At 44.0% G+C, this 23,471-nt stretch overlaps 1 protein-coding gene across 1 annotated transcript in view; it reads left to right on the top strand.

The window, feature by feature from the left end:
* The window catches only part of AFF3 (ALF transcription elongation factor 3), a gene marked incomplete at both ends in the record, with an annotated part of 332,199 nt that overhangs the window by 249,724 nt on the left and 59,004 nt on the right, over positions 1–23,471 (top strand). Inside the window, one exon of the mRNA XM_084279299.1 lies at positions 1,285–1,325. Within this exon, the coding sequence (XP_084135425.1) occupies positions 1,285–1,325 (41 nt within the window). The remainder of the gene's footprint in view (positions 1–1,284; positions 1,326–23,471) is intronic.

The following is a 23,471-nucleotide window of genomic DNA, read 5'->3' as shown; positions in this document are numbered from 1 at the left end:
CCTGCTTCCAAAGTCAAGTCAAAACCCTTCCCAAAGCATTTCTGCACTCCTGTCAGATCTGCCGGGATCCACTCAGGGGACCTTTGCACATCTTTCTGTGGAACACTCCGTAACTGCAACTGCAGGTCAGGTTTTATCAAGGTTTTTCTTTTTACAACCTGTCAGCAGCATTTGGATGAGCCAGAAAGGTTACCTCCATGCTCTTGGGTGCTGAGCAAGCAGTGCAGCTTGTTCTGGAGTAGGGATGCAGCCCCCCAAGCAGCCTGAGACGCTGGGGAGGAATGGTTTTGAAACCATATTTACTGATAACTGCAAAGAGAAAAATCAACTTTTAATTCCCTGCCCCTTGACTCTCCATACTGCTTAGCTTTCTGTCCTGTACCTTCAGTGCCAGGTGAGGGACAGCCTGGACAGGTACAGTTGGGAAGGGGATGCCCTGGGCAGCTCCAAGTAGAATGGAGGCTTTAAAGTAGATTTTCAAAACATTATGGATTTCATCTTTGCTTAGCAGCTGGTTCCTGTGTCGAAGGCATGAATCACACCACTTGAAGTGACTGAAGGAGGGGAAAGAATAATAATAATAAAGTGGCAAACTAGCTCAGGGATAGGCTTGGGAGTCCTATTAAACTTGAGAGGCTATGATTTCTATTCCCAGAACTGCTGGTTAACACAAGAACAAGCACCATGCTTCCCCACCCCATCCAAAGAGTTGTACTAGGCAAAAACTGAGGAGCAAACCAGCAACAGGTCAATCCTGTACCCTGTAGTCAAAAGTTGCCAGCAGATTATCATGGCAGCGCTCATGAAAAGTCTGCAGCAGCTCTGGCAGGTTTCACGATATTTATAATTATAGCTGCGGGCTTCATCGCAAAAGGAACCAAATATGTGATGTTTGTTTCTGTGGAAGAATGGGAGGAGACTAATGGTAAAGGAGAGGGAGTGGGAGTGCGGAAGCGGGGAGAGGGGACGGCAGGGAACCGAGCCCTGCCGAGTTTTCAGGGACCCACCGGAGCAAAAAAAAAACCCCATCTAAATAGACTAGTGCAGACCTCAAATAGCGTGCGGTGCTTTGGCAACCTCCTGGTTTATGGCGTACTTAACAAAGTGTTTTTACATTTACTAGGCTGGAATGTCCATTTGACTATAGACTCTCCGCTACTTTGCTGGTAGTTTAAGCTTTTGGACACGTGACAAAAATGTGTGTAACGCATTTTTTAAAGTGTTGATTGTGCTCGTAATTTTCAAGTCAGAATATAAAATAAACATCTCTGCCCTTTCTTCCAGCAGGCAGCACAGAGATCTGCTCTCCGCGTTCTATCTGACAGGTACATTTTGTCATTTTTATGAACTATAAATTGCTTTATGAAACGTTGAGCCCTATTTATTGTGGCATATAACTCATAATCGGATTTTGTCCCCAAAGTATCTGTGAACTGGGATGTTAAACATTTTGCATGCTTGGATTTGTCATGCATGTGTAGAGTTTATTACTGCAAAAATCACAGTCTTGTTGTATTTCATACAGAGTATGCAGAATCCCTTGTTGTGATACCAAACGAGAGATAAGAAACTTACTGGAGAAGGCATGAATGATGCAGTAAATTCTGAGCTTTAGAGTTTGCTGAGATATATCTGAGCTCATTTTTCAGCAATAAGTACTTCATTTATTCCGAGACGTTCTCTTTTGACTTTTTCCAAATCCTTTCCCTGGGAATTACTCTTCTTTTGATGAGATTCTCTGTACGTTCTATGCACAAAAACAATGCCCTTAAGTTTGGAGGGATTGGTGTTTTGGAGGAATTTAATTCATTTTTTTAACTTCTTCTGGAACTGTAGCAGTGCTGCAGGCAGATAAGCAGAGGACCAAATCCTTAGACGCTGTTCAGGTTTTACTGAGCTCTTTTTCAACCAAAAATCCATTAACTTCAATGGGAAACTTGCCCGAGTGAGGAATTCAGGATTTGGGCCATAGTAAATGTTATAGTTGGGCTGTAGGTCTGCACAGGTATTTACCTTAAATGACTTTTATGAAAGAGGATTGATTGAAATATAAGGTAGCTTTCTAAGATGGTCCTGATTTCTTTTCCAGTTTTGGGAACGGAGGGAGGGATGGGGGAGGAGAGACTGTACATTTTAGTGCCTGTGAAAAAGAACTAGCAGATTTACATTTATCCACAAATGAGGTACTGTGTCATGCAGGCTGACACAGAGTAAATTTCCCCATGCCTTGTTGGCAGCCCCCTCTGCTCCGTCTGGCCCCCCGCCCCCCGCCTCCCTGGGAATAAGCGGTAATTGACTCTGGAAGCCAGCTCAGGCCAGGATTTCTCCAGAGCAGAGCCTGTCACTTAGGCTGAATTATATGTTGTGCATGGATGAATAACATTTCTCTCTGCTTGGAGGCTAAGACCGCCAAAATTATCGACCTTCCCCCTCAAGTTTACAAACACCGTTTTGTTTAGAATTTCTTTCCCCCCACCCACCCCCCAACCCACCCCCCTTAAGGAAAAAAAAATTCCCAAAAGAAATGTATGGGATGCGGGTGAAATGGCTGGCGTGGTTGTAGGGCACACAAGTATTTGCTGTAACTGGGATGAATGCAAAAAGAAAGAGGAGTCAGAGTCAGCGTTATGCCCCTCTCCCTGGAGGTGTGCAAGCCCGCCCCTGAGGCAAAGCAGCCTTTGCACTTGGTAGGGGATATATCGTGACCATAAAGAACATGGTTGCTTTTCTGTTGGGTTTTTATTTTTTTCCTCAGCACCCCTTCCCTTGAGCTAAATGAGAAGTGTTCCTCTGGGACTGCCCCTGGAGGTGGCCAACAAGCCCCAAACCCCGCAGTGCACTTTCTTTCTCCCCTTAGAAAGAAAAGTGGTGGTGATGGATAGATGGTCCCTACCTCATCGTGGGTGGTGAGGGAGCTGGGCGCAGGCTGCCCTCGTCCTCAGGACAAAAGGGCTGAAATGTTGCTTGTCACACCTCAGATTTAGTATTTATGACCAGATATTCCCCCCTCTGCCCCTACAAGCATGCCTGGAGGCTACTGCTTTCCCACCTCCTCTGCCAACCTTGAGCCATGGGGGCACCATCCTCCCCTCCCTCTGGAGGGGGTGCTGGGAAGGCAGAGGGTGCGCCCTGCAGGGGGGTGTCTCACTGCCCCCCCATAACCTCACTGCAGTGAGTGAACAGGAGGGCAGGGGGCCAAAAAACCCACACTGTGACGGCAGTTTCTGTCTAGTCTTGGCTAAAGTGTGGGTGCCTTTAATATTGCTGCTCATTACTTGTGTCCCAGTAGCCTCTAAGAGCTCCTGGTCACACACCAGCACTTCCCAGCACCAAGGGAGAAGGCAGCTTAAATAAAGCTCTCCATAATTTTCATTTTTTAAAAAATATTCTCCTGCAGTTCTTGTTGCAGTTTTTATTTTCAAATTCTGTTAAAAAGGTAACAGTTACCTAAACTGGAAGAGGAAAAAAAAATACCTATTTTTTAAACTTGTAGCCATTGATTTCTTTAGTGTATTGCACTCAGTCTTGTTTTCAGAATGACACAGTAACCCCCAGCAGATTTATGTGCAAACACAAAGATTAGTGACCCAGAAGCTTGACTGAAACAGCTTTTCTGCTTCCAGAAGACAGGTTGCTCTGCACATGCACTGACTATTTTGTCAGGAAAGATGCACTGGCCCCATTAGCTTTTCATTCTCTCATGAAAAACCCTCGGTGTTTATACAGCACAGCTTGGTTTTAATTTTATTGTGCTCTTCAGTAAAGTGGTCTAACTATACAGATTGTTCAGTTTCTGGGACAGAGAAGAGCAAGAACATATCTCATATACCTTAATGGTATAGTGCTAGCGTATCTTCAATTGTCTGGCTCTCATATCCACTGCTTGAACAGCTTTCAAATGAAGAAAAATGTCTGTAACTAAAATATTCAGTGTGTTCTGTTGTTATTTAACAGTAAGCAGTGTGGTTAAGCCAGGTCTTAAACCTGCTTAATCCCGCTGAGCGAAGTAGATTTTATTATTGACTCCCATGGTCCCAGAATTCTGACCTTAAGGCTGAACTTAAAAGCTATTTTTTTCACAGCCTGTTCCACTAATGCAGAAGCACTTGCTTGCTGTATACGTTTGCAATGGAGAATGTCCAGCTGTAAATTACAGCTGTTTGTAATCATACCCAAACACAACACTCATTATTATTCTTTTGTTCTTCTTAGGCTGAAAAGCCCACCATGAGGGAGACCGCACAGTACTTAATCCACACATTAAATTTACTCACAGCTCATATTCATGTGCAAGATAAGATTTTCCATGGAGTAAAGATTTACAGTGGTCACAGGGCACTTTTATTCCCCTAGCTGTTTTTATTTCTCTGTGCTGTAGTGTAGGCCAAGTGGGTCTGCTCAAGAGTTTTGAAGAGAGGAGAATGTTGTACCATGACTGAATTTCCTCTCTCGTTGTGGTAGGGGGCAGATAGCTCCTTCACTGCAGTGCTTGGGTGGTACTTGGGAGACATGCTTAATTCACAATTGCACTTATTCTACTCCCTACTTTTGCTGGAGGACACAGGCAGACCCTGCTGGCTCTGCCTTCATGGACCTCAGTGCAGGCACGTTGGGCAGCGGGGGAGCTGAACCCGCTCAACCCAGCAGCCATATGGCTGTGCTGGCAAACCTGCCTTTCCCAGCTGGTAAGTCCTGTAAAGAATCCAACTCGCTAGCTTGTGCTCAGCACCTGCTTAATAGAATCATAGAATCGGTTTGGTTGGGAAAGACCTTTAAGATCATCAAGTCCAACTGTTCACCTAACACTGCAAAGTCCAACCACTAAACCATGTCCCTAAGCACCACCTCTGTGTTTTAAATACCCCCAGGGATGGTGACTCAATGACTTCCCTGGGCAGCCTGTTCCAATGTTTAGCAACCATTTAGGTGAAGAAGTTTTTCTCAATATCCAATCTAAACCTCCCCTGTCACAACTTGAGGCCATTTTCTCTTGTCCTTTCGCTTGTTACGTGGGGGAAGAGACCAACCACCACCCAGCCACAATCTCCTTTCAGGTAGTTGTAGAGAGCTATAAGGTTTCGCCTCAGCCTCCTTTGCTCCAGTCTGAACAACCCCAGTTCCCTGGACCCTTCACCACCTTTGTTGCCCTTCTTTGGACACACTTCAGCACTTCAACGTCCTTCTTGTAGCGAGGGGACCAAAACTGAGCGCAGTTCTTGAGGTGCAGCCTCACCAGTGCTGAGTGTAGTGGGACAATGACTTCCCTAGTCCTGCTAGGGACATACATGCCACCCAGACCTACACTGTTAAGCACAGGCTGTGCTAAACCTTTTTGATTTACCACCTTGCTCTGTTGATGGACAAAGCATCTCAGCACCAAAATCCATTTAGCAGTGTAGACAGTCCCCATTCATGGTGGGAACTATGCAGCATGTCTGAGCTTCAGTCCTCCCTTCTGTTGGGCGGAAGGGATAGTACGTTGCATTTCCATGTAACCATGCCTTGTCTGTCCATGTCTGATCATGGTTAGGGCATCAGAAAGCATGCTGGGCCAGGTATGAGCTGGTTCAACTTAATGGGACTGACCAGTTGCACTCAAAATCCTTAAAGGAAAGCAAACTTTTCCCCTTGTGTCCCAGAGTGGTGAAGGGTTTAGAGAGCCAAGTGGTGGCTTGTGAGAAGCCGAGAAGCCCCATGCCTGTGGCGAGAGAGATGTTTGTGAGCAGAAGTGCTGCTGCACCACCTCTCATGGGTTCATGCACATATTCATATTTAGTACTCAGCTGCAAGGCAAATTGAACCGAAAAGGTTGAGTTGGGACAATCCAGCCCCTTTCCCTGATACTGTAAGCAGCCACAGGAGTGATGATTAGTTCAGTGGGATCTGTAGCATGGGTCTTCTCCTTCAGACAAAGCCACATTGAGATACAGCATTTGGGCTCGGAGGCCAGGGAGGGGACGGCCTGTGAAGTATTAAGGCAACAATAAGAGGCAATTTAGACTTCTAATAGATCACTTAAAACAGGGAAGGCAGTTGTCCAAGCAGCCTTTAAACTTTCAGTGGTGGAAGCCAAAGATTTCTTGTTCTCAAGTATCTGCTTGAACTGTGATTAAGCAAAGCAGTTAAACTTGTGATGCCCTGAAGTAAGTAAATAGTCCAGTGGCAGTTAGCAAAAACACTCATGTGCTTCGTGTCACTCACATAGTTAGGTTTGTGTTGGACTGAGTTTTTCGATAACGTGGCCTTTCACACCCTAAGAGTCGCCTGGGTGAGAAGCGGTGTGTGGTCAGCTTATCAGTGGAGTGCCTGAGCTAGCTGGCTCGCCAGACAGGCTTCATGTGACAGGTCTGGGTAATCAGTGACAGCCACGGGGAAGCCTTGGCTGGGGACAGCTGATCTGGGTCCCAACAGAGACTGAGGGAACTGGGATCACGGGCTCCACGGGAGGCGAAGGTTGGCGGGAGAAGAGTGTGCCTGCACGGTGTTCGCTGCCACAGAAGCGAACACGCTGCTCTCGCAGCGACAGCGCATTGCTTAAACTTTCCAGGTTTTCTTTGCAAGGGAAAAGAGAACACCTCCAACAGGGAATATGGACTTTTATCGTTTATGCCTTACAGGAAATCTTGGCTGTTTGGAAACGCTGGTGTCCCACAGTTGCAGGCCTCCCACATGGCACAGGGCAGCACCGGGTGACCACTGCTACGTTTTGTGGCAGAAATGGTCTAGAGTTCCTCAGTCTTCCTAGTCAGAGAACTTGAAGGAGGGAGAGTAACAGTATGTATTGTACACAGGACAATGTTTCCAGTACTGGAGGCTGTTGTGACCTAGTGAAAAGGGGCTTTGAAAGAAAAGCCTGTGTGGAGGGCGTGGAGTGAAAAGGATAGAATAGATATATCTGTAAAATGGGGGCTCAATTTCCCTTTATTTAACTTGTGAGCAAGGTCTGTAGCACTCCTCTGTTCACTGTTGGATGTTTTGCTCTACCTTGACTGTTGCTGGTGTTTGTTTAGTGTTGTTCCACCACAGCACTGAAGACATGATTTGGATGCATTGCAACACTGCATGAGAATGTGGAGAAGAGCTGTCCCAGGGAATTTTGAGCAATTTTGAGGGCTCACTAGCTATACTAAATACTGAAATTCCTTTGGTGTTTGGAGAAAGAAAAAGAAAAGTTAAGATGTGGGGTTTTTCTTCAAGGAAGTGATAGCGATTTGCTATTATGACAGCCAAATATTTTCCACCTCCCTGTGGGAAACCCCATACATTCTCAATAGCTCCCGTAAGATACCTGAGGGGAGACGATCTGTTTGAGGTCTGAGTAGTAATTTCTCATGTATTTTCTTTGGCTTGCTAAGTCTTTTAAGAATCAGTCTGTGGATAATTATGGAATTAATGGGGGGGTGGGGGCAGGAAGAGGCAAGGTGCAGGTCTGTGGTCTTTCACATGTTAGTAAGAAGAAAGCAGGTCCCATTGCTGGCAGGCAGCATGAAGAATATGCAAAGTGCTGTTGGGAAGAAGAGTGTATATGTGTGCAGCATATGAAGTGCCTCAGCATATGATTAACCTCACTGGGTATGTAGTAAATAGTAGATAACTGTGATCAAAAAAGTATTCATGTGATTTATCAAACTGAGCAACTGTGCGTTTCGCAGTGAAGCAGGAGGTCAATCCTGAAATCTAGGGCAAGTAGAGCAATAGGAAATTGCAGGGACTAAGAAGTTAATCATACCATTGGACTGCTTCCATCTGGTTTTGAAAGACAGAGTCAGTACAGTGCCAGGGAGGACGCTTCACGGCAACAGATCAGGAATTAATTTTTTCAGCAAATCTTCTGCTATCATTTGCAGTAACACAGGCTTATAAAAATGTAATTTAATTTCTTGGGAATAAATCACACAGGACAAGAAGTGTGAGAGTGTTTGTAGGTTTTTTTTTTAACGTGTGTATCAGAGGCAAAAAGAAAATAAACCAGCAAGAGTAGGTGAAACAGCAAGAAATACAGGAAGAAACAAACATTAATGATATGAAACCTGGAAGGCATAAATGGCCGTCCGGTTAAATTGTGCAGGTAATTGTCTTTGAAAAATCAGTTTGCAGTTGAGAAACTTCTACATTTTTATGACCCTTGGAGGCATAATCTCATCTAACCTGTCTGTCCATCTTCATCAGTGTGGGTCAAAAGAGCACTGACTTAAAGTATTGTTGAATTGATGCTCTGAACACCACTCCCATATATCATCAGTACATAGCTATGGGCAGTGAATTTGTTAATGAATTCTATGTTTTCCTTATTATTGATATTACTTCTGATATTTCAGTGAGAGTTGAACATTATGCTCCTTTTGGGCAATGACAATCCCCCTAGGCAATGAACATGTTGTAAAACAAAGGGGATTTTAACCTTGATAGGAAGTCTGGTAGCTGAAACTTCCTTTATTGGAAGAGGTAGGAGGACAGTTAGTTGATAATATTACGCCTCTCTTTCTTCAGCAGTGGGATAAGAGAATAGAGAGACATGTACTATGAATGATGTATTGTGCTATTTTTAGTGCTATGCTGCGAAAGTGAAATCTTATAAATACATTTGTATCTATTTCCTGGCAGTCTGAAGAAAGAGAGCTGAGATTTACACAGCACCAGGAGCAGGAAACAGGGGACCACGCTGTTCCCACAAATCACCCTGCTTTCATTGCCACCTTATTTTAAGAAAAGCTGAAAAACCGTAGCAAGTAGCAGCACCTCATCCTGGTCCAGTTACAGGACATTAGCTTGGGACTTCTGACCCTCGTGTGTTTGGGAATCGTGCCCTGGCTGTAGCTGGGTGAGTCTGCAGAGCAGGTGCAGCACTGCAAAGGAGGAATTTCGGTTCCCTTTTGGTGAGGCAGTAGTCCATGCGGCAGATGGGAGGAGATTCCCCCCTTCAAGCTTTAATCACTCCGTAATCAGCCAGGCACAACAGGGTGTCCTGGCACCAGCTCCGTGGATGACGTGCTCGCTCCAGTTGGTTTTTCCTGCCTCTTGCAAAGGTGGTTAAGAAATCCCAGCTGAACTTCTGGGTTTGCCTTTGTCACTGATAAGGCTATCTACCTATTGCCCTCTGTATTTTTATTTATTTTACTTTCAAGAGCATTTTCTCCTTGCTCTTGTTTTTGTTCTGACCCTGGCAACAAGGGAGGCAAAAAGGAAAGGGGAGCCCTGGTTTGCCTAGGGGAGAGCTGGAGCCTTCTGCAGGAGGCCAGTCCCACAAACAAGCTGTGCTTGTGCCCAGGCTGGGCAAGGGACCCCTCAGTACAGAGTCTTCACATGGCCTCAGCTGGGACGATACACAGTCTGTACTCTGCTTGGCCCTTTGCTCTTTGGGGGGTGATGGGAACATTACACAGAAGCAGAACCATGGGCAGGGAAAACAAAAAAAGTATGTACAAAGAAAGAGGTGCCTGGGATTTCCCCATGGGGACTAGTGCATGGCTGAATCAGGCCTGAAATGTTCCAACAAGGAGATCACATTTGTCTTGGGCTAAGATACTTTGCTCTCCCATGACATCCTATCCAGGTATCTCCTCTTTTTTTCATTACTGCCTCAATTTTGATGTATGCTGCAGGAAAACTTTTATCCTTTCATCCCCTCTTAGAGTGGCGTTTATTCTGCCATTGAGAAAGGGTTCACACTTATTCTAGGTTTCTTGCATTTCAGTGAAAGAAAATATAAGTGAGATCTTTGAACAGCCTGGGTTTCCTCCTGGAGAAAAACTGGAACATTTGTGGAATCTGACTTGTGAAAATTATGAAATCTCTTAGGATGGAGGAGCAGTTTCCCCCTTTGCTATTTCACATATGCTGGTGGGAAAGTAGAGCAGCAGTCCACCAGAGCCCTGTAGCTTGGTGTGATCTACCAAATCTCATATAAATGCTTTACCTTGAAAAACATTGCAGCTGAAAGGCTTCAGGCATGTTTGGTAGTATCTCTACAGAAGTTCTTGGCTAAGTAAGCCTTGGGAAAGACTCACATCCAGAACTTTTTAAGAGAAGGATGAGATCCACAAAATCACTTTTGCCTCCTCCTAGACTCATGCCTTTGGCAATACTTTCACTTTCTTTCCTTATCAGAATCAGTGCATGCTGGGTGATTTCTGCAGGTCATCTGATGGCTACTCATTATTTTTAGAAAAAAAAACCCACCATCAAACTAACCAAATTCCTATTGAAAAGTTTTCTATAGCCCTGTTACAGACCCCCATCAGTCTGACTCCCAGAATCCTGGAAATCCTAGTAGCTGCAAAAGTCTCTTCCCATCCAAGGAAGTCTTTCTTTTCTTCCTTCTAAAAAAAAAAAAAAATCCTCAAAAGCAAACAAACAACATATCCCAAACTCCTTCCTTTCCATGCTGTGCAGTGAAATCTCAACACCCAAGCAAGACCACATTCAGAGAACTTCTGTGCCCTGCAGAGCTTCCAAAGCAGGGATTTGTCCCCTCATTCCTGATATACCCAGAGGCAAGATTAAAGTTGTGGGGAGTTTTTAGTGATATAGTTTAGTTTTTATCATACCCAGCTGGAGGGCTTGAGCTGGTTAAAATGGAATACTTTTTCCATACATGTGAAAAGCCTTTCATGCAGACATCAGGAGAAGGAGGTATGTTTATACACTTTTCAGCCAGCATTGACAAATTGGCTTTGCAGGCAAACCTTTTGGTTTACCCAAGTAGTTTAGGGCAGCAGGGAGCATTTTTTCACGGTAAATGTGAAAAGTAAATAGCAAAATGACAAGTTTCTGGTTTACTTTGATTGAGGGATTTTTTTCTGCATGAAATGAAAGCTTAAATCAGATAATTGTTTTTAATGTTTTGAGTTCCATGGTAATTCTTTTTGTGGTTCATCAATGGCTCTGATCAGTGCACACTAGCAATGATTCTTCATTTACACTGACTGTAGCCTTTGAACTCAGTTTTAAATTTCAGTGACCAGATTTACACTGGTACAAAATGAAATAGTTTCACCAATTTCAGTAGCATTAGCCCAGTTTTTCAACCACCGAGGATTTGACCTCAGAACTTTGGAAATGTTTCCAGCTTTTAAAAGTCACATCACTGGGTATTTGCACTTCCAAAGTTTGAACAAGCGAATTCTTTCAAAGGAAGGCACCTGATGTGTGGTGCAGACATCAGGATCCAGTTATGGTCCCACTTCAGCACAGCCTGACTATCTGCCAACTTCCCCGACACCCACGCTGGCAACACGATGAGTTGGGCTGCATGGAAAGCGTTCAGGCTTCCAAATCATTGGGGCTTTTTTGATGCAAACCAAGACCCCAAAATCTCAAATGGCTCACTTTCCAAAGTTGCAAAGGTTTTTTGCTCAGTCGACATTTCCCAGAGTTCTGTCTGGGTGACATTTGCTTTACAAATGATCACAACAAACACTTTCTGCTTTATTTTGCATTATTATTGATTTATTTGGGGGTGTCTGTTTCATGGGAAAATCCAGAATTAAAGAGCTTGGTTCTTAACTGGAATGGCATGAAATTTCAAAATCCTCCTCAGAACAGCAGACCTTCCTTCTCTCAAGGACTCTATTTATAGTAGGCTGCCCTTTTAGCAGTCAGAGAGGGGACAGGTTATATTATGATTGTATGCTCTCATGTGTTTTTAACTTAGATGTAAAATTAGGTCTGGTTTGAAACTAGGTGTAAAGATTCTGAGTTCAGACATTACATTTTTATAACCTGATAATGATACCATTTTGAAAGGCAGAAATAAATAGAAATTACTTATATTAAATTAGGTATTTTTCCATGGGGTATGATTTAAACGAGAAACATGCCATCTTTAACAGGGTCTGCAATCTTCTGTCATTTTAGCAAAAAAGAAAATTATTTATTTTAGAGGTAGAAATTTTATCCCTAATGAAATTTACTTTGCATACCAGTGTATCTTCTGTATTAGATTTCCATGAAGATTTTAACGGCCTTTTTCATTCTTGACTCAGGCGTGTAACTTGCCTTCATGCTGAGGGACTGCCTCTCACACAGAAGAGAACAGGCCCTTCTCTGCAGAAATCTAGCAGCCAAATAATCCACAGATAGCTCTCACTTATTATTTACTGGCACAACCAAGCATAACCACTCTAAATGAACAGTTTGTCAAATAAGAAAACAGGGGAGCGGGGTTAAAGAATCTGATGATTCTGATTTACACAGCAGATAAAGAGCACCTCAGAAAAGCCAGAGACCTGCCAAGTGAATTTCTTGCTTTGCAATGATCCTTTAAGACTCTTTAATATGCTTTTGCGAGGATCTGCTGTAGCCCTGGCATCACACGTACCCAGTGTGGTCTGTGTTGTTTCATGCCTAGGCAGGTGATGCCTGCTGGTGGTGCAGGTGCTGGCAAGGCAGCAGCCAGTGCCTGGGTCCCAGCAGTCCTGAAGGACTTCACTTGCCACTCCCATCTTTCCTTTCTTTCTTCCTACAGTCCCATTAGAGAGAAAAGAGGAAAACCAGGCACCAAGTCTCTGACATAGGCATTTTCCCCTGCTTGGCCACAGATTTTGGCTGTCCATGTTTCCCACGGGGAACTTGTCCCAGAGCCTTTGTTGCCACTTGCCATCTTCCCTTTCCCCATTCTTCAAAACCACCCTGATCCCATTGTGGTGCCCGGAGCCTTTCCCAGAACCCCACATCTCCCATCAGTCTCCCCCAGCTGCCCCAATCTCAGGGCCACACAGCAGGAGAGGAGTCCCAGCTGGCTTGCAGCATCATGCATGAAGCTTGGCAGAGGCTACTCAAGCACCACCCTCTGTTGAAAGATCAATGTGGCACCCATCATTGGAAAGGGACAACCTTTCTTTCTGATGTGCAGGAGAAGTAGCCATGGTGGGGGGGTAGCCAGTTGTCTCATTTTGCAGCTCCACTGGCACGTGGTGGGACATAGCCCAGTTGGGCAGTGGTGGAGGGCTGGCAGTGCCACGCAGCCCAGCCAGGGCTGACCCTTGGCTCCCAGCCCCAAGCAGGATGGACACACCATCAGCCAGACACAGGGCATTTCTGCCTGCACCTTGAGTCTTTCGAGTTCCCTGCAATAACCATCACTCTTCCCTGCTAATAATGCCTTCAAACACTGATTTCCTGAAGCGACTTCTTTTAAGGTCATGGTGTCCCTTTTTCTAAAACTTAATAAGCTTGATACTAACCATGTGGAGTTAGAGTGGGTTTGTAAATATTTGTATCTTCAATATTATTCCTTTGATAGCAGACATTAGGACAATATTTCCCACATTAAAAGGGCTCCTGGGGAGGGTTTAGGAACTCTGGCCAGGCAAAAATAGTTGCCTGAAGGAAGAGGAAAAACCTTGGAGAATTACCAGACTCTTTTTTTTAAATTTTGAGACAAATGGACTTTTCAAACTTTGCCCTGAAAAGAGATCTGGTCATGACCTACTATAAATCTCTTATGGCCATTTAAAACCTCACAGTGCTCTGGTTAAACAGCATTGCACCAGACAAAACCTCCAGGGCATGGGGACATTGCTGCGGTTTTTCCCTTTCAAGCTTGTATATTGTCCCTATAACATATTGCCAATGTTCACAGGACCAAATGAGACTGTGGCCTTTCTTTAATGTACTCGGAGCTCTTGTGTCGAGAGCCTGTGAGGTCAACAGGAAAACATGGAATGAAATCTCAGCTGAGTGTCGGTCTTTCCCAGGCTTCCTGGCAATTTCCAATTTCTCACTCTATTGTTTTCATTTAAGATAGATCTTGTCCTCCGCTCAATAATAATAATAATTAAAAAAAAAAATAGCTAAAAAGCTTAGACTCAGAAAATGAGCAGTTTTGTACCAGCCTGGCAGATTCCCAACCCGCTGAATCTAATTACAAGCACGCTCATTTTTCCAGTTTGAAAGTTTTTGGTGCAAACTCCCCTCAGGCAAACGCCTCCCAGGACTTGTGGGGAAAGGAACAGCGTACAGAAGAGCGCTGGGCTTCTGACGTGAAAGCTGTAGCCTACATTTTCAAAACAGGGATGTCGAAAGGTGGAGATCTCAAAAGAACCGAATTTGGGACTCCTCCAGCTTTCAGATCACCCTCAGCTTTCCTCCTCCTCCTTCTCCTGCTGGAGGGATTCACAGCACCTCTCTCTGTTAAAGCTGAAAAGGAAAGCCAGAGCTGCAAAGTCGGTTGTGCAGACCCAGAGAGCAGTTTCAGAAGACAGCAAAACCTAAACACTCCTCTGAGATTATCACTCTCTAATTGATACAGAGATGTACTGTGACCTCTGGTTCAACTTCTCTTTTTATACCGTTTTCTGTATTCACGTGTTAGCTGCTCCTCAGCTGCCACTGAATTTTAACCTCAGGCTGCTGCTACTGTTGTGAGTGTTGTGTAAAAATGTATGCATTTTCCTAAATAATTATAAGGGATTTAATGCTGGTGAAAAGCACCAGGTTCACACCTGATTATCCAGGAATTTCTTCCTTGTGTTGCAAGGATATCTGGCCACCTCCTGGAGGTGCATATTCTTTATGCATGCAGACAAAGGGCACTGTAAAGCAGATGACTGCCTTATCATTCAGTGTTGTTTGCTAATCTGAGCCAACACCACATTATTTTCCAAGAAATATTTTTTATTCTTTTCTTCCATTTGCTTAAATTGCAGAATTAACCATTTCTCAGTATTACAGAAGTTGTGACAAATTTCTGTCATTGGCCACTGTACACTGCTGTCCCCCTCTGCCTCTGTAAGGTCTCCCAGGTTGGTTAGACCATTGCTGTAGGTGTTAGGTGATGACTGTAGAGTTGCCCTATTACATTATGGGGATTGTTTTTATGGCCAAAAGTCTGGTATCACTATGGAGCAGCAGTAAATCTGGGATCTGGTTTGAATTGTTCATATATGTCAGTAATTTACCATTAGCCATTTAAATACAGTACAGCAAGTGCTATGAATAGCTTCTCTGGTTAAATGAGGAGACGTATGGCAAATGAATTCCCACTGTCCCATGCGGAGAAGACACACTGCAATGTCACATCACACTCCTTGACTGCTTTGGAGTTGAGCTCCATAGGGCTATCATGCACCAGTGTTCAGGTGTTGAAATGGGACTTTAAAACTGAAAGGACTGTGTCCAGATCTGGGGCCCCCAATACAAGAAAGATGCAGAATTGTTAATTGTTGGAGAGGGTTCAGAGGAGGCCAGGAAGATGATTAGAGAGCTGAAGCACCTCCCCTACGAAGAGGCTGAGGGAGCTGGGCTTGTTCAGCCTGGAGAAGAGAAGGCTGCGGGGCTGAGGTCCCCCTGCAGTACCTGAAGGGAGCACACAAACAGGAGGGGAATCAACTTTTAAAAAGGGTAGATAATGGCAGGACAAGGAGGAATGGACTAAAGCTAAAGGAAGGAAGGTTTAGATTAGATATTAGGGGGAAAGTTCTTTACAGAGAGAGTGGTGAGGTGCTGGAACAGGCTGCCCAGAGAGGTGGTGGATGCCCTGTCCCTGGAGGTGTTCAAGGCCAGGCTGGATGGGGCCCTGGGCATCCTTGTGTAGATCCAGGCCTGGAGGTTGGTGGCCCTGCCTGTGGCAGGGGGGTTGGTACTCTATGATCCTTGGGGTCCCTTCCAACCCAGACCATTCTGTGATTCTGTGACTTGTCACTACAAAGTCTGTAACTGCATGGGCCCACCCGTCATTTCTCCAGTTAATCCAAGAGAATTAGTGAACAAGTGGGTAGCCTGGCCAGTTTAAAAAGGAGGATTGTGGAGGGAAGGTAAAATCTGGAAGGGGAAACGATGAGAGCCTCTGTTAAGAATTTCTGTGCCAGTTTTTATTGAGGCCATAGTATGCCTGAAATCACAGATTTCCTGATACTGTTTTCAGTTTGTGATAGGCTGCAGTTTGACTGAGTCAAAGTTTAGCTTGTGTGAATGTTTAGGGCGCTCAAATGCATTTTCTGCACCTGTGCTGAAAAAATAATTATCCCCCAAAGTCGCACTTTTCTTTTCTTATAGAAGTGACACCCAGCTCATATGGCAACTGCAACTTTAAAATTAACAACATATGTTTCCAAAGCTGAGATGTAAACAGGGTTTGCTTAGCTAGGAAGCGATTGCCTTAGGTTTGTCTTGCACCTGGTAAAGAGCTTGTTAAAGGTAACATTGCAATCTTGAGGGCTTTTTTTTTAGTTTAATTGCTAACGAAAACAGCATTTTAATGGCTTTGTTTTAATCTTGATACCATCTTGGGGGGGATAGAGTTATTTATTCGGTTGCAGGGCCACATGGCTGAGGAGTATCTGAACTTACATACACGTTGTGTTGGCATGCTTCATGTTATAATTGGACTGAATAAGCAGCCCTGTATACTAAAAATAAGCAAACAAATGTAAAACACATCATTGTACTAGCAGCACCACAGCAAACTAATTAACGATGGACAACACAGTCATCAAATCAAGGTCACAATCAAGACCTGAACCAATGAATCAGAGCTTTGAGTTATCAAACACACACATTCAATGCAGAAGCTTTAACTTAGAAGCTTGACATGAGATGGAACTACATCCAGGTAGTTTTTCACCAGGAAAAACTGCAGAGAAGCCAGCTCATGTGTCAGCCAAGCTCCTCACAAACGTTCAAATCAACACAAGGCACTGAGTAAGGCAATCAAAGACTATGTTTCAGTCCTTGCCAGTGCTATGTGGAGGACCAGAGCTGTCACAGTTCAGTCCAGGGAGGTGCACCTATCAGAGCAAACTCATTTCCTCCTCATGTCACATGATTATCATGTCTGATTGGTCTTCTGATCTTATCCTCTCCTGGCCATCAAACTCAAATCACAGGTCAATCTGAAAATCATATGCTGTTGCAGCTTTTAAATTATTGGTGCAATATTTAGGGAAATACTTTTTGAAGAATTACTAGTTAAGAACTATAATAACTTCATAATCAATCACCAGCAGTAAATGACAGATTTAAGAATCTGGCCTTTGCTGCTAGGCTTTAAAACTATTAATACAGACCTTCTGTTCTTTTTCTTATTTTGGCCAAACACCTATGCGCTCATGCACATCTGAAATAAAGAGGGATCCTTCCCTTAAAGGAAAATAAAGTGTATGGACTTATGCCATCCTTCTAAGGATCTTTATCTCACATGGTTGCTGGTTGCCAGTACAACACAGCAGAGGCTTAGGCCTACATAAAACTGGAATCTTCTGCTTGGTGATCCGGAGATGTGGCAATGCTTCTCAGAGCCCCATCCTTTTTCCTGCTTACTTCACTGAATAGATTGAGCCTGCTTTCCTGGATGTGGCCAATACATTGTGATATCTGGTTTGTTTGAATATACCTGTGGCCTTGCAGGTGAGCACTGCAGGCTGAGGTGTGACACACCAGCTTCCTGCGTGGTCCGTGTCCCAGTGACTAATGACAACCTTTCCCTGCAGCGAAAGCACTTAAAACCCACACTTAGCAGGAGCCACCTCCTCAGGACTAGCTAATAACCTTGGCAGCACGTAGTCTCTCCAGGTCTTTTCTAATAATAGTCACTTCTTTACCCTAAGTTAGGAAGCTAATATTAATCTGTTCACAGCTTGCCCTGATGACTTTTCATCTAAGGCTGCAGCTGCCCTTTGCGCTTTTTATCAGGTGAATTCCAATAATCATCAAACAAAGTTTTCTCAGATCTGCCTCAAATCTGGACCAGCGTGTCTCACAGCCCTTACTCTTGTGCCACACTGGCCACAGTGTTTCCTCCTGTAAAGCCAGTGATGGCAACATGAATAATTAGTTGCCGTATTTGTACAGCATCGAACTTACAGTTGTTTCCAGTTGGCTATACTGCTTTTCTTTGTATCTAGACTCACACTGTCTAACCCTGGAGAGCACAGAGCAAGTCTGCAAAGTTTTAGTCCATGAGATCATCCCAGTAATTCGTTACTGCAGGCGCTGTCTGTCTAACTTTATTTCCCCTTGTTAAATAATTGTGATATTGTTTCTTTAAAACCCTTGACAACAAAAATCAAAACAACCGTAAATAATCCACAGACATATGGAATTGTTTTGAGAAAGAAAGTAAATTGCTGAGACTCCTTAAAAATGGAAATCTACCAAGGAAACCCCAGCAGTCTCTTTGACAGTCTGCTCTAAAACTTTTCATATGCTTTGATGTTGTTTGTAATTTATGCTCCTCAGAGGCTCTTAGATGAAGGAAATCATCTATTTTAATAATGTGAAACCTTCTTCTGGCCACCGAGATGGGAATTCCTGCAGTGTTTCCTGTGCCTCTCTGACAGAGCCAAAAGGTGGAAGGAGGGCTTAAAAATCTCATGGCTGTTAGTGATTGGAGTCATGGCATCATCTGCCATTCCAGAACATCTGCCCAAGCATTACTTACCTCTCTATGTGTTTAGGAAAGCTCTCTTTTTAAGCTCACTTTCCACAGTAGTGTTATTTCACTATATTAGTAATTCATAAGGATAGGTTATTTGGTCACGATTATTAGTACAAAAGCAATTCTTGAAATAGTCCCTTTAATTCAAAATTATTTTAATTACTAGTGATACCTGTCTGTCTTTTTTTTTTCCCTCATGCTTGTGCTAAGTCTCCTCATGATTCAAAAATTGCCACCAGGCTGTCACCTTTGGTAATTGCTGTTCTCTGAGCTGAGTGAACAAAGGAAAAATTAAACTGGAGTGTGTCAGGCAGGCAGAACAGGAAATATATGTTCCTGCAGGAGAACTACTCTCCTCCTAATTACCCTGCAATTGCCAGGTTCAAAATGTAATTTATGAGCAGCATAGATAGAATAGCCACATTAGTCTATTATTTCATGATGATCTTTTCTGCTCTTGGTATCAGAAAGTAAGGATTTCGCAGCTCTTGGTGCATTGGCATTGTCAGCAGCTGCTCTGGGCAGTGATGCTAAACAACTGCACTTGAGAGATACTCCTCAAAAAATGTAAAGCATCTTTCCTAACAGCAAGGTTTTCTAGAAGGAGAACGATGCTGTAAAGTACAGTTAAATAAATAAAGCATGACCTGATGGGCTGCCTCAGACAATGCTGACCACATTCAGAAACAAATCCAGAAATGTTTGAAGGAGAAGGAAGTTTTCCAGCCTGCGGCTGCTGCATCTTCCACATGCTGTAAAACGCACCAAATGCAGCAAATGAACCTAATAAGACCCCCAGAGTCCATTTTACTCTATGACAAGCATGGAGGATCCTGCAAAAAAGATGGAGCAGTGAGTAAAGCTGCCAACATGTGATATGCAGCTGGCACATGGATTCAGCTGTAGCATTGGTGCCTGAAGCCAATTCTACACTCCTGTCAAGTTGGGGCAATTATTTATGTAGCCGTCTGAGTGAGCTTTAAACACACAGTGGGGGGACACTCACAGCCAAATGGAGCTCAGAAACAATTCAGTGCCCGTGTAGTTATCCAGCTTCTTGGGTGGGCATCATACCCCACTGAGCTTCGTGTTCCCAGAGAACACCAAATTTTGTGGTACCTAAGCTAGTCCCACAGGGTCGCAGGATGGCTGAGGCTGGAAGGCATCTCCGTGGATCACCCAGGTCACCCTGCATTCAGAGCAGGGTCAGCTAAAGCAGTTGCTCAGGGCTGTGTCCAGTTTGGTCTTGAATGTCTCCCAGAATCAAGATTTCACAGCCTCTCCGGACAACCTGTTCCAGAATTTGACCATTCTCATAGCACAGGGATTTTTTATTTAAATTGAACCTCCTGTATTTCAATTTGTGTCCTTTGCTTCTTGTCCTGGCACTGGGCACCGCTGAGAAGACCCCAGCTCTATCTTTACTTCCCCCTGTCAGGTATTTATTGCTCCCAGTCACCTCAGCCTCCCTTAATGACGCTTTGCTGGAGTCACTCCATGCCACTCTTGTACTGGGGAGCCCATATCTGGATCCAGTATGTCAGATGTGTCCCACCAGGACAGAGCCAAGAGGAAGGATCACCTCCCCCCATCTGCTGGCAATGCCTTCTACTGCAGCCTAGGGTGCTGTTGGCTCCCTTTGCCAGGAGCATTGGTAGCTCATGGTAAACTCAGTATCCATCAGGATCCTCAGAGCCTTGTCCACAAATCTGTTTTCGAGACAGCTGATCCCCTTTGCTTATACTGATGAACTGAGTTTCACCCAAGCCTTCCCAAGCCTGGACCACAGGAGTCCAAAAATGATGTCTAGTGTTTCAGAGATGCACCTTGCTGGGCAGAAGATCTGCATCATTCTTCTACTATGCATGGTTCAGTCACCAGCTCCACGGATCACAGAAAAACTGGCTCTGCAAGCTTCCTCTCTTTCCCACCACCTACAATCCTCCTCCATCCACTTTTTTGCCTGCCTTATGTCCCAATTCTTCATTCACAGTTTTATTCAGCATTGAAAACTTTCTAGTTAAAATAAGATAAAAAAATGCTCATGTTTAAGCTACCATTGAGTTTTGTGGACAACATCCCTAAAAAGACAATTTAGTTGGGAAGGTTTCTGCCTTTTATCAATAAATAAAACTAGAATCGACTCTGGTTGTCTGCTGACCCAGGAAGACAGCAAGGATTTGTTTCATATTTGGGCTGCTTTGGAAGGATTTGTTCACAACTGTGAGGTCACAAAGCCAAGATGGGATTCAGGTACTTTATCAGAGGCATCTGAAGTCACTCAAGAAGCCCTAAGGTGTGGAAGTCATCTTCAAGAGCCTGACAGATTCATATGGCAAAGGCAGCTAAAGACTGCCAGTGCAGTGGCACAGGACAGTGACATAGAAGCAAATAAATGTTATCACCATTCACTTGTTTTTTAAAGCAAGGTAATGCAAGGGGAAGAGGGAAAGATAAGAGGACAAGGGAGAAGCAAGGAGAAAGAAAAAAAAAAGTAGAAGAGGAAAGGCCAAGCGAAAAGGCAAAAACTATCTTGCTGATTCTGGATGTGACATGAGAGCCTTGGAGTCAACTGTCTCAGTTCAGTGCCTCTGAGCTGTACACAGAGCCCATCAATATCTTTCCTTGTTGCAGTCTAAGTCCATAAGAAAGTGCTTGCCCCTTCGGTGAGGAAGCATTTGGTTATACTGCTTGGGAGTTTCAATCCTAAGTATTCCCTTTCAGTTCCCTGCACAGATTGCGAACAGAGGGCTCTCAGGAATGGGAGATGCCTGCCCTGATCTGATTCGTTCTTCTGAGGTTTTGTTTTTACTTTGCCTCTGAGGAATTGGCTGTTTTTAATGACTTTTATGATTAATAAAACTGTCAGAAGGCCTGCTGGGGTCTTCAAGCTAGTTATCAACAAAGCCATCTCGCTCTTTCCCCTAGTGTCTGAGCTAATGGCAAAGACCAAACACTTGATCTTTCTCCCGAAGCTGAGGCTTGTCTAGCAGGGTTGAGAGTCATGTCGAGGTGGTAAAAAAAAATCCCGAAGAGTTACATTCTTGCCGTACTGACTATGGAAAACCATACTCTCCTGGGAATCTATCTCTCTGCCTCATCTTCTCTGCAAAACTCTTGTGCAGAGCCTTCTGCTTTCCACCAGCTGTTTCCCAGCTGCAGGCAGGTGACCTGATACACTTTTAAAGAAAGACTGAATGTATATCCTCACAGTGGGGCACTGAACTCCTAGCAGCAACACATGTTGACTCCTACACCTTTAACAGTCTCCCTGATGGATCACACTGCTAAACATAAATTTGCACTCTGAAAAGGCCTGTCACTTCATGCAGCACATCCTAGACCATACAGGACTTCAGGCAGGCAGAGGGGTGTTTGAGATACTACAGTAAGATCAGCATGCCAGAAACAGGCTATTAGCTTGAGGGCAAAGACAAGAAGGCAGCAACAGCCTGTTGTGGCACTGGGAGGGAGAAGTAGCATCGATGGGCAGTATTTATAGAACCACAGAATCATTAAGGTTGGAAAAAACCTCCAAGGTCGTTTCTCCCTGTTCCCACTCCTTCTCCTCACTGTCACAGAATAACAGGCTGGTTTGAGTTGGAAGGGACCTTAAAACTCACCTAGATCCAACACCCTGCCACGGGCCGGGACACCCATCACCAGACCAGGCTGCCCAAAGCCCCATCCAGCCTGGCCTTGAACACTGCCAGGGAGGGGGCAGCCACAGCTTCTCTGGGCAGCCTGTGCCAGGGCATCGCCGCCCTCACAGGGAAGAATTTCTTCCTAAATATATTCTCCATTAACTTAAGGGCATTACCCCTTGTGCTATCACTACATGCCCTGGTAAATCATGTGTGCATTTCCCTTCTCCCTCCCTGAGAGAGTCAGGGAGAACAAAAGAAACACCGAAGAATACGCAAAGGCATCTAGGCATGCCTTAGCGCTATTGTAAATTCATAAGAAACCTGAAAAGATGCCTGGCAGTTAATGATCAGCAAAACAGATGAGATATAGACTGAAAGGTATATTGGAAGATATGTTTAACTATTACAACAGGACACAGCATGGTGTAACACCGAAATTTTTTATTAAAATGTCACACAGTTCCAGTGCTTTTCCTACTGGTTGGTAGCACATTTTGCAGAAATAAAGGATTGATGGCATTCTGCAGGAGTGTGCAGCTGGGGAGCCACTGAGTCCAGACACATTGGTACTACATTCTAGATTAATAAAGAAAATAAAATTATATTTACTATGTAATTTATTTCTGCCTCTCCTCATCATCTGTGTGTGCATGAACAAACCTTAAGTTTGCTTTTCATAGACGACATCTAACAAGAGGATGCAATTTGCATTTGATTCTTTCTTTTGAATTGTAAAGGGCAATTTATATAACTCTTTCTTAACATAGATTTATATATTTGTGCCTATTCATTGTTTTTCACAGGCCACATTATACCTGAGGAAGGTTATTGGTAGGGTCTTCTCTCTATTTTAAATTGATTCAGCAAGCATCTGCACACTGGGTTGCTGGGTTACAGTGGGTCAGACACTGATACCCTCACCAGACAGAGCATTCCTGCTCTCCAAAGAGCTCTTCTGGACAGTCTAAGCCAAGTTGTGGAGTGTGATGCTACTGAGCCAGAGTGAGGGGTCAAAAATCTGAGCCCGGTCAGAATGGGAGAAGTTGGGTTTTTTCTCAGTGGCTCAGACCCGTGAAAACCTAAGGCAGCACCACAGGCAAATACTCAACAGCTAAAGATTCATTTCAAACATTTTTTACTTTGAGATAGCATGCCAATAATAGGTAAACAGCATATCCTGGGCAACTATTTCTAAAAACATATTAAAATAGTTTTGCATGTTGCTGGAAAAATAGGCTGCGCTTGCATCAGAAAGGAGAACAGAAGAACCTTTTATAAGTCTTCAAATAATCTCAAACTAATTAGCTTTTAACATCCTCTCTGCTACAATTCTGGGCTTTATTAGCTGTTCTGCCTGCCATTCCTGAGTCTGCCTAATGTCTTCTGTAGAACAACTATGCATTTTTTCCAGGCATTTGTCATTTCTTGAAACGTATAAAAGAGAGCAC

Source organism: Gallinula chloropus (assembly GCF_964237585.1).
Source record: "Gallinula chloropus genome assembly, chromosome: 1".
Classification (NCBI taxonomy): Eukaryota; Metazoa; Chordata; class Aves; order Gruiformes; family Rallidae; genus Gallinula; species Gallinula chloropus.
This window is presented reverse-complemented; position numbering and strand designations above follow the sequence as displayed.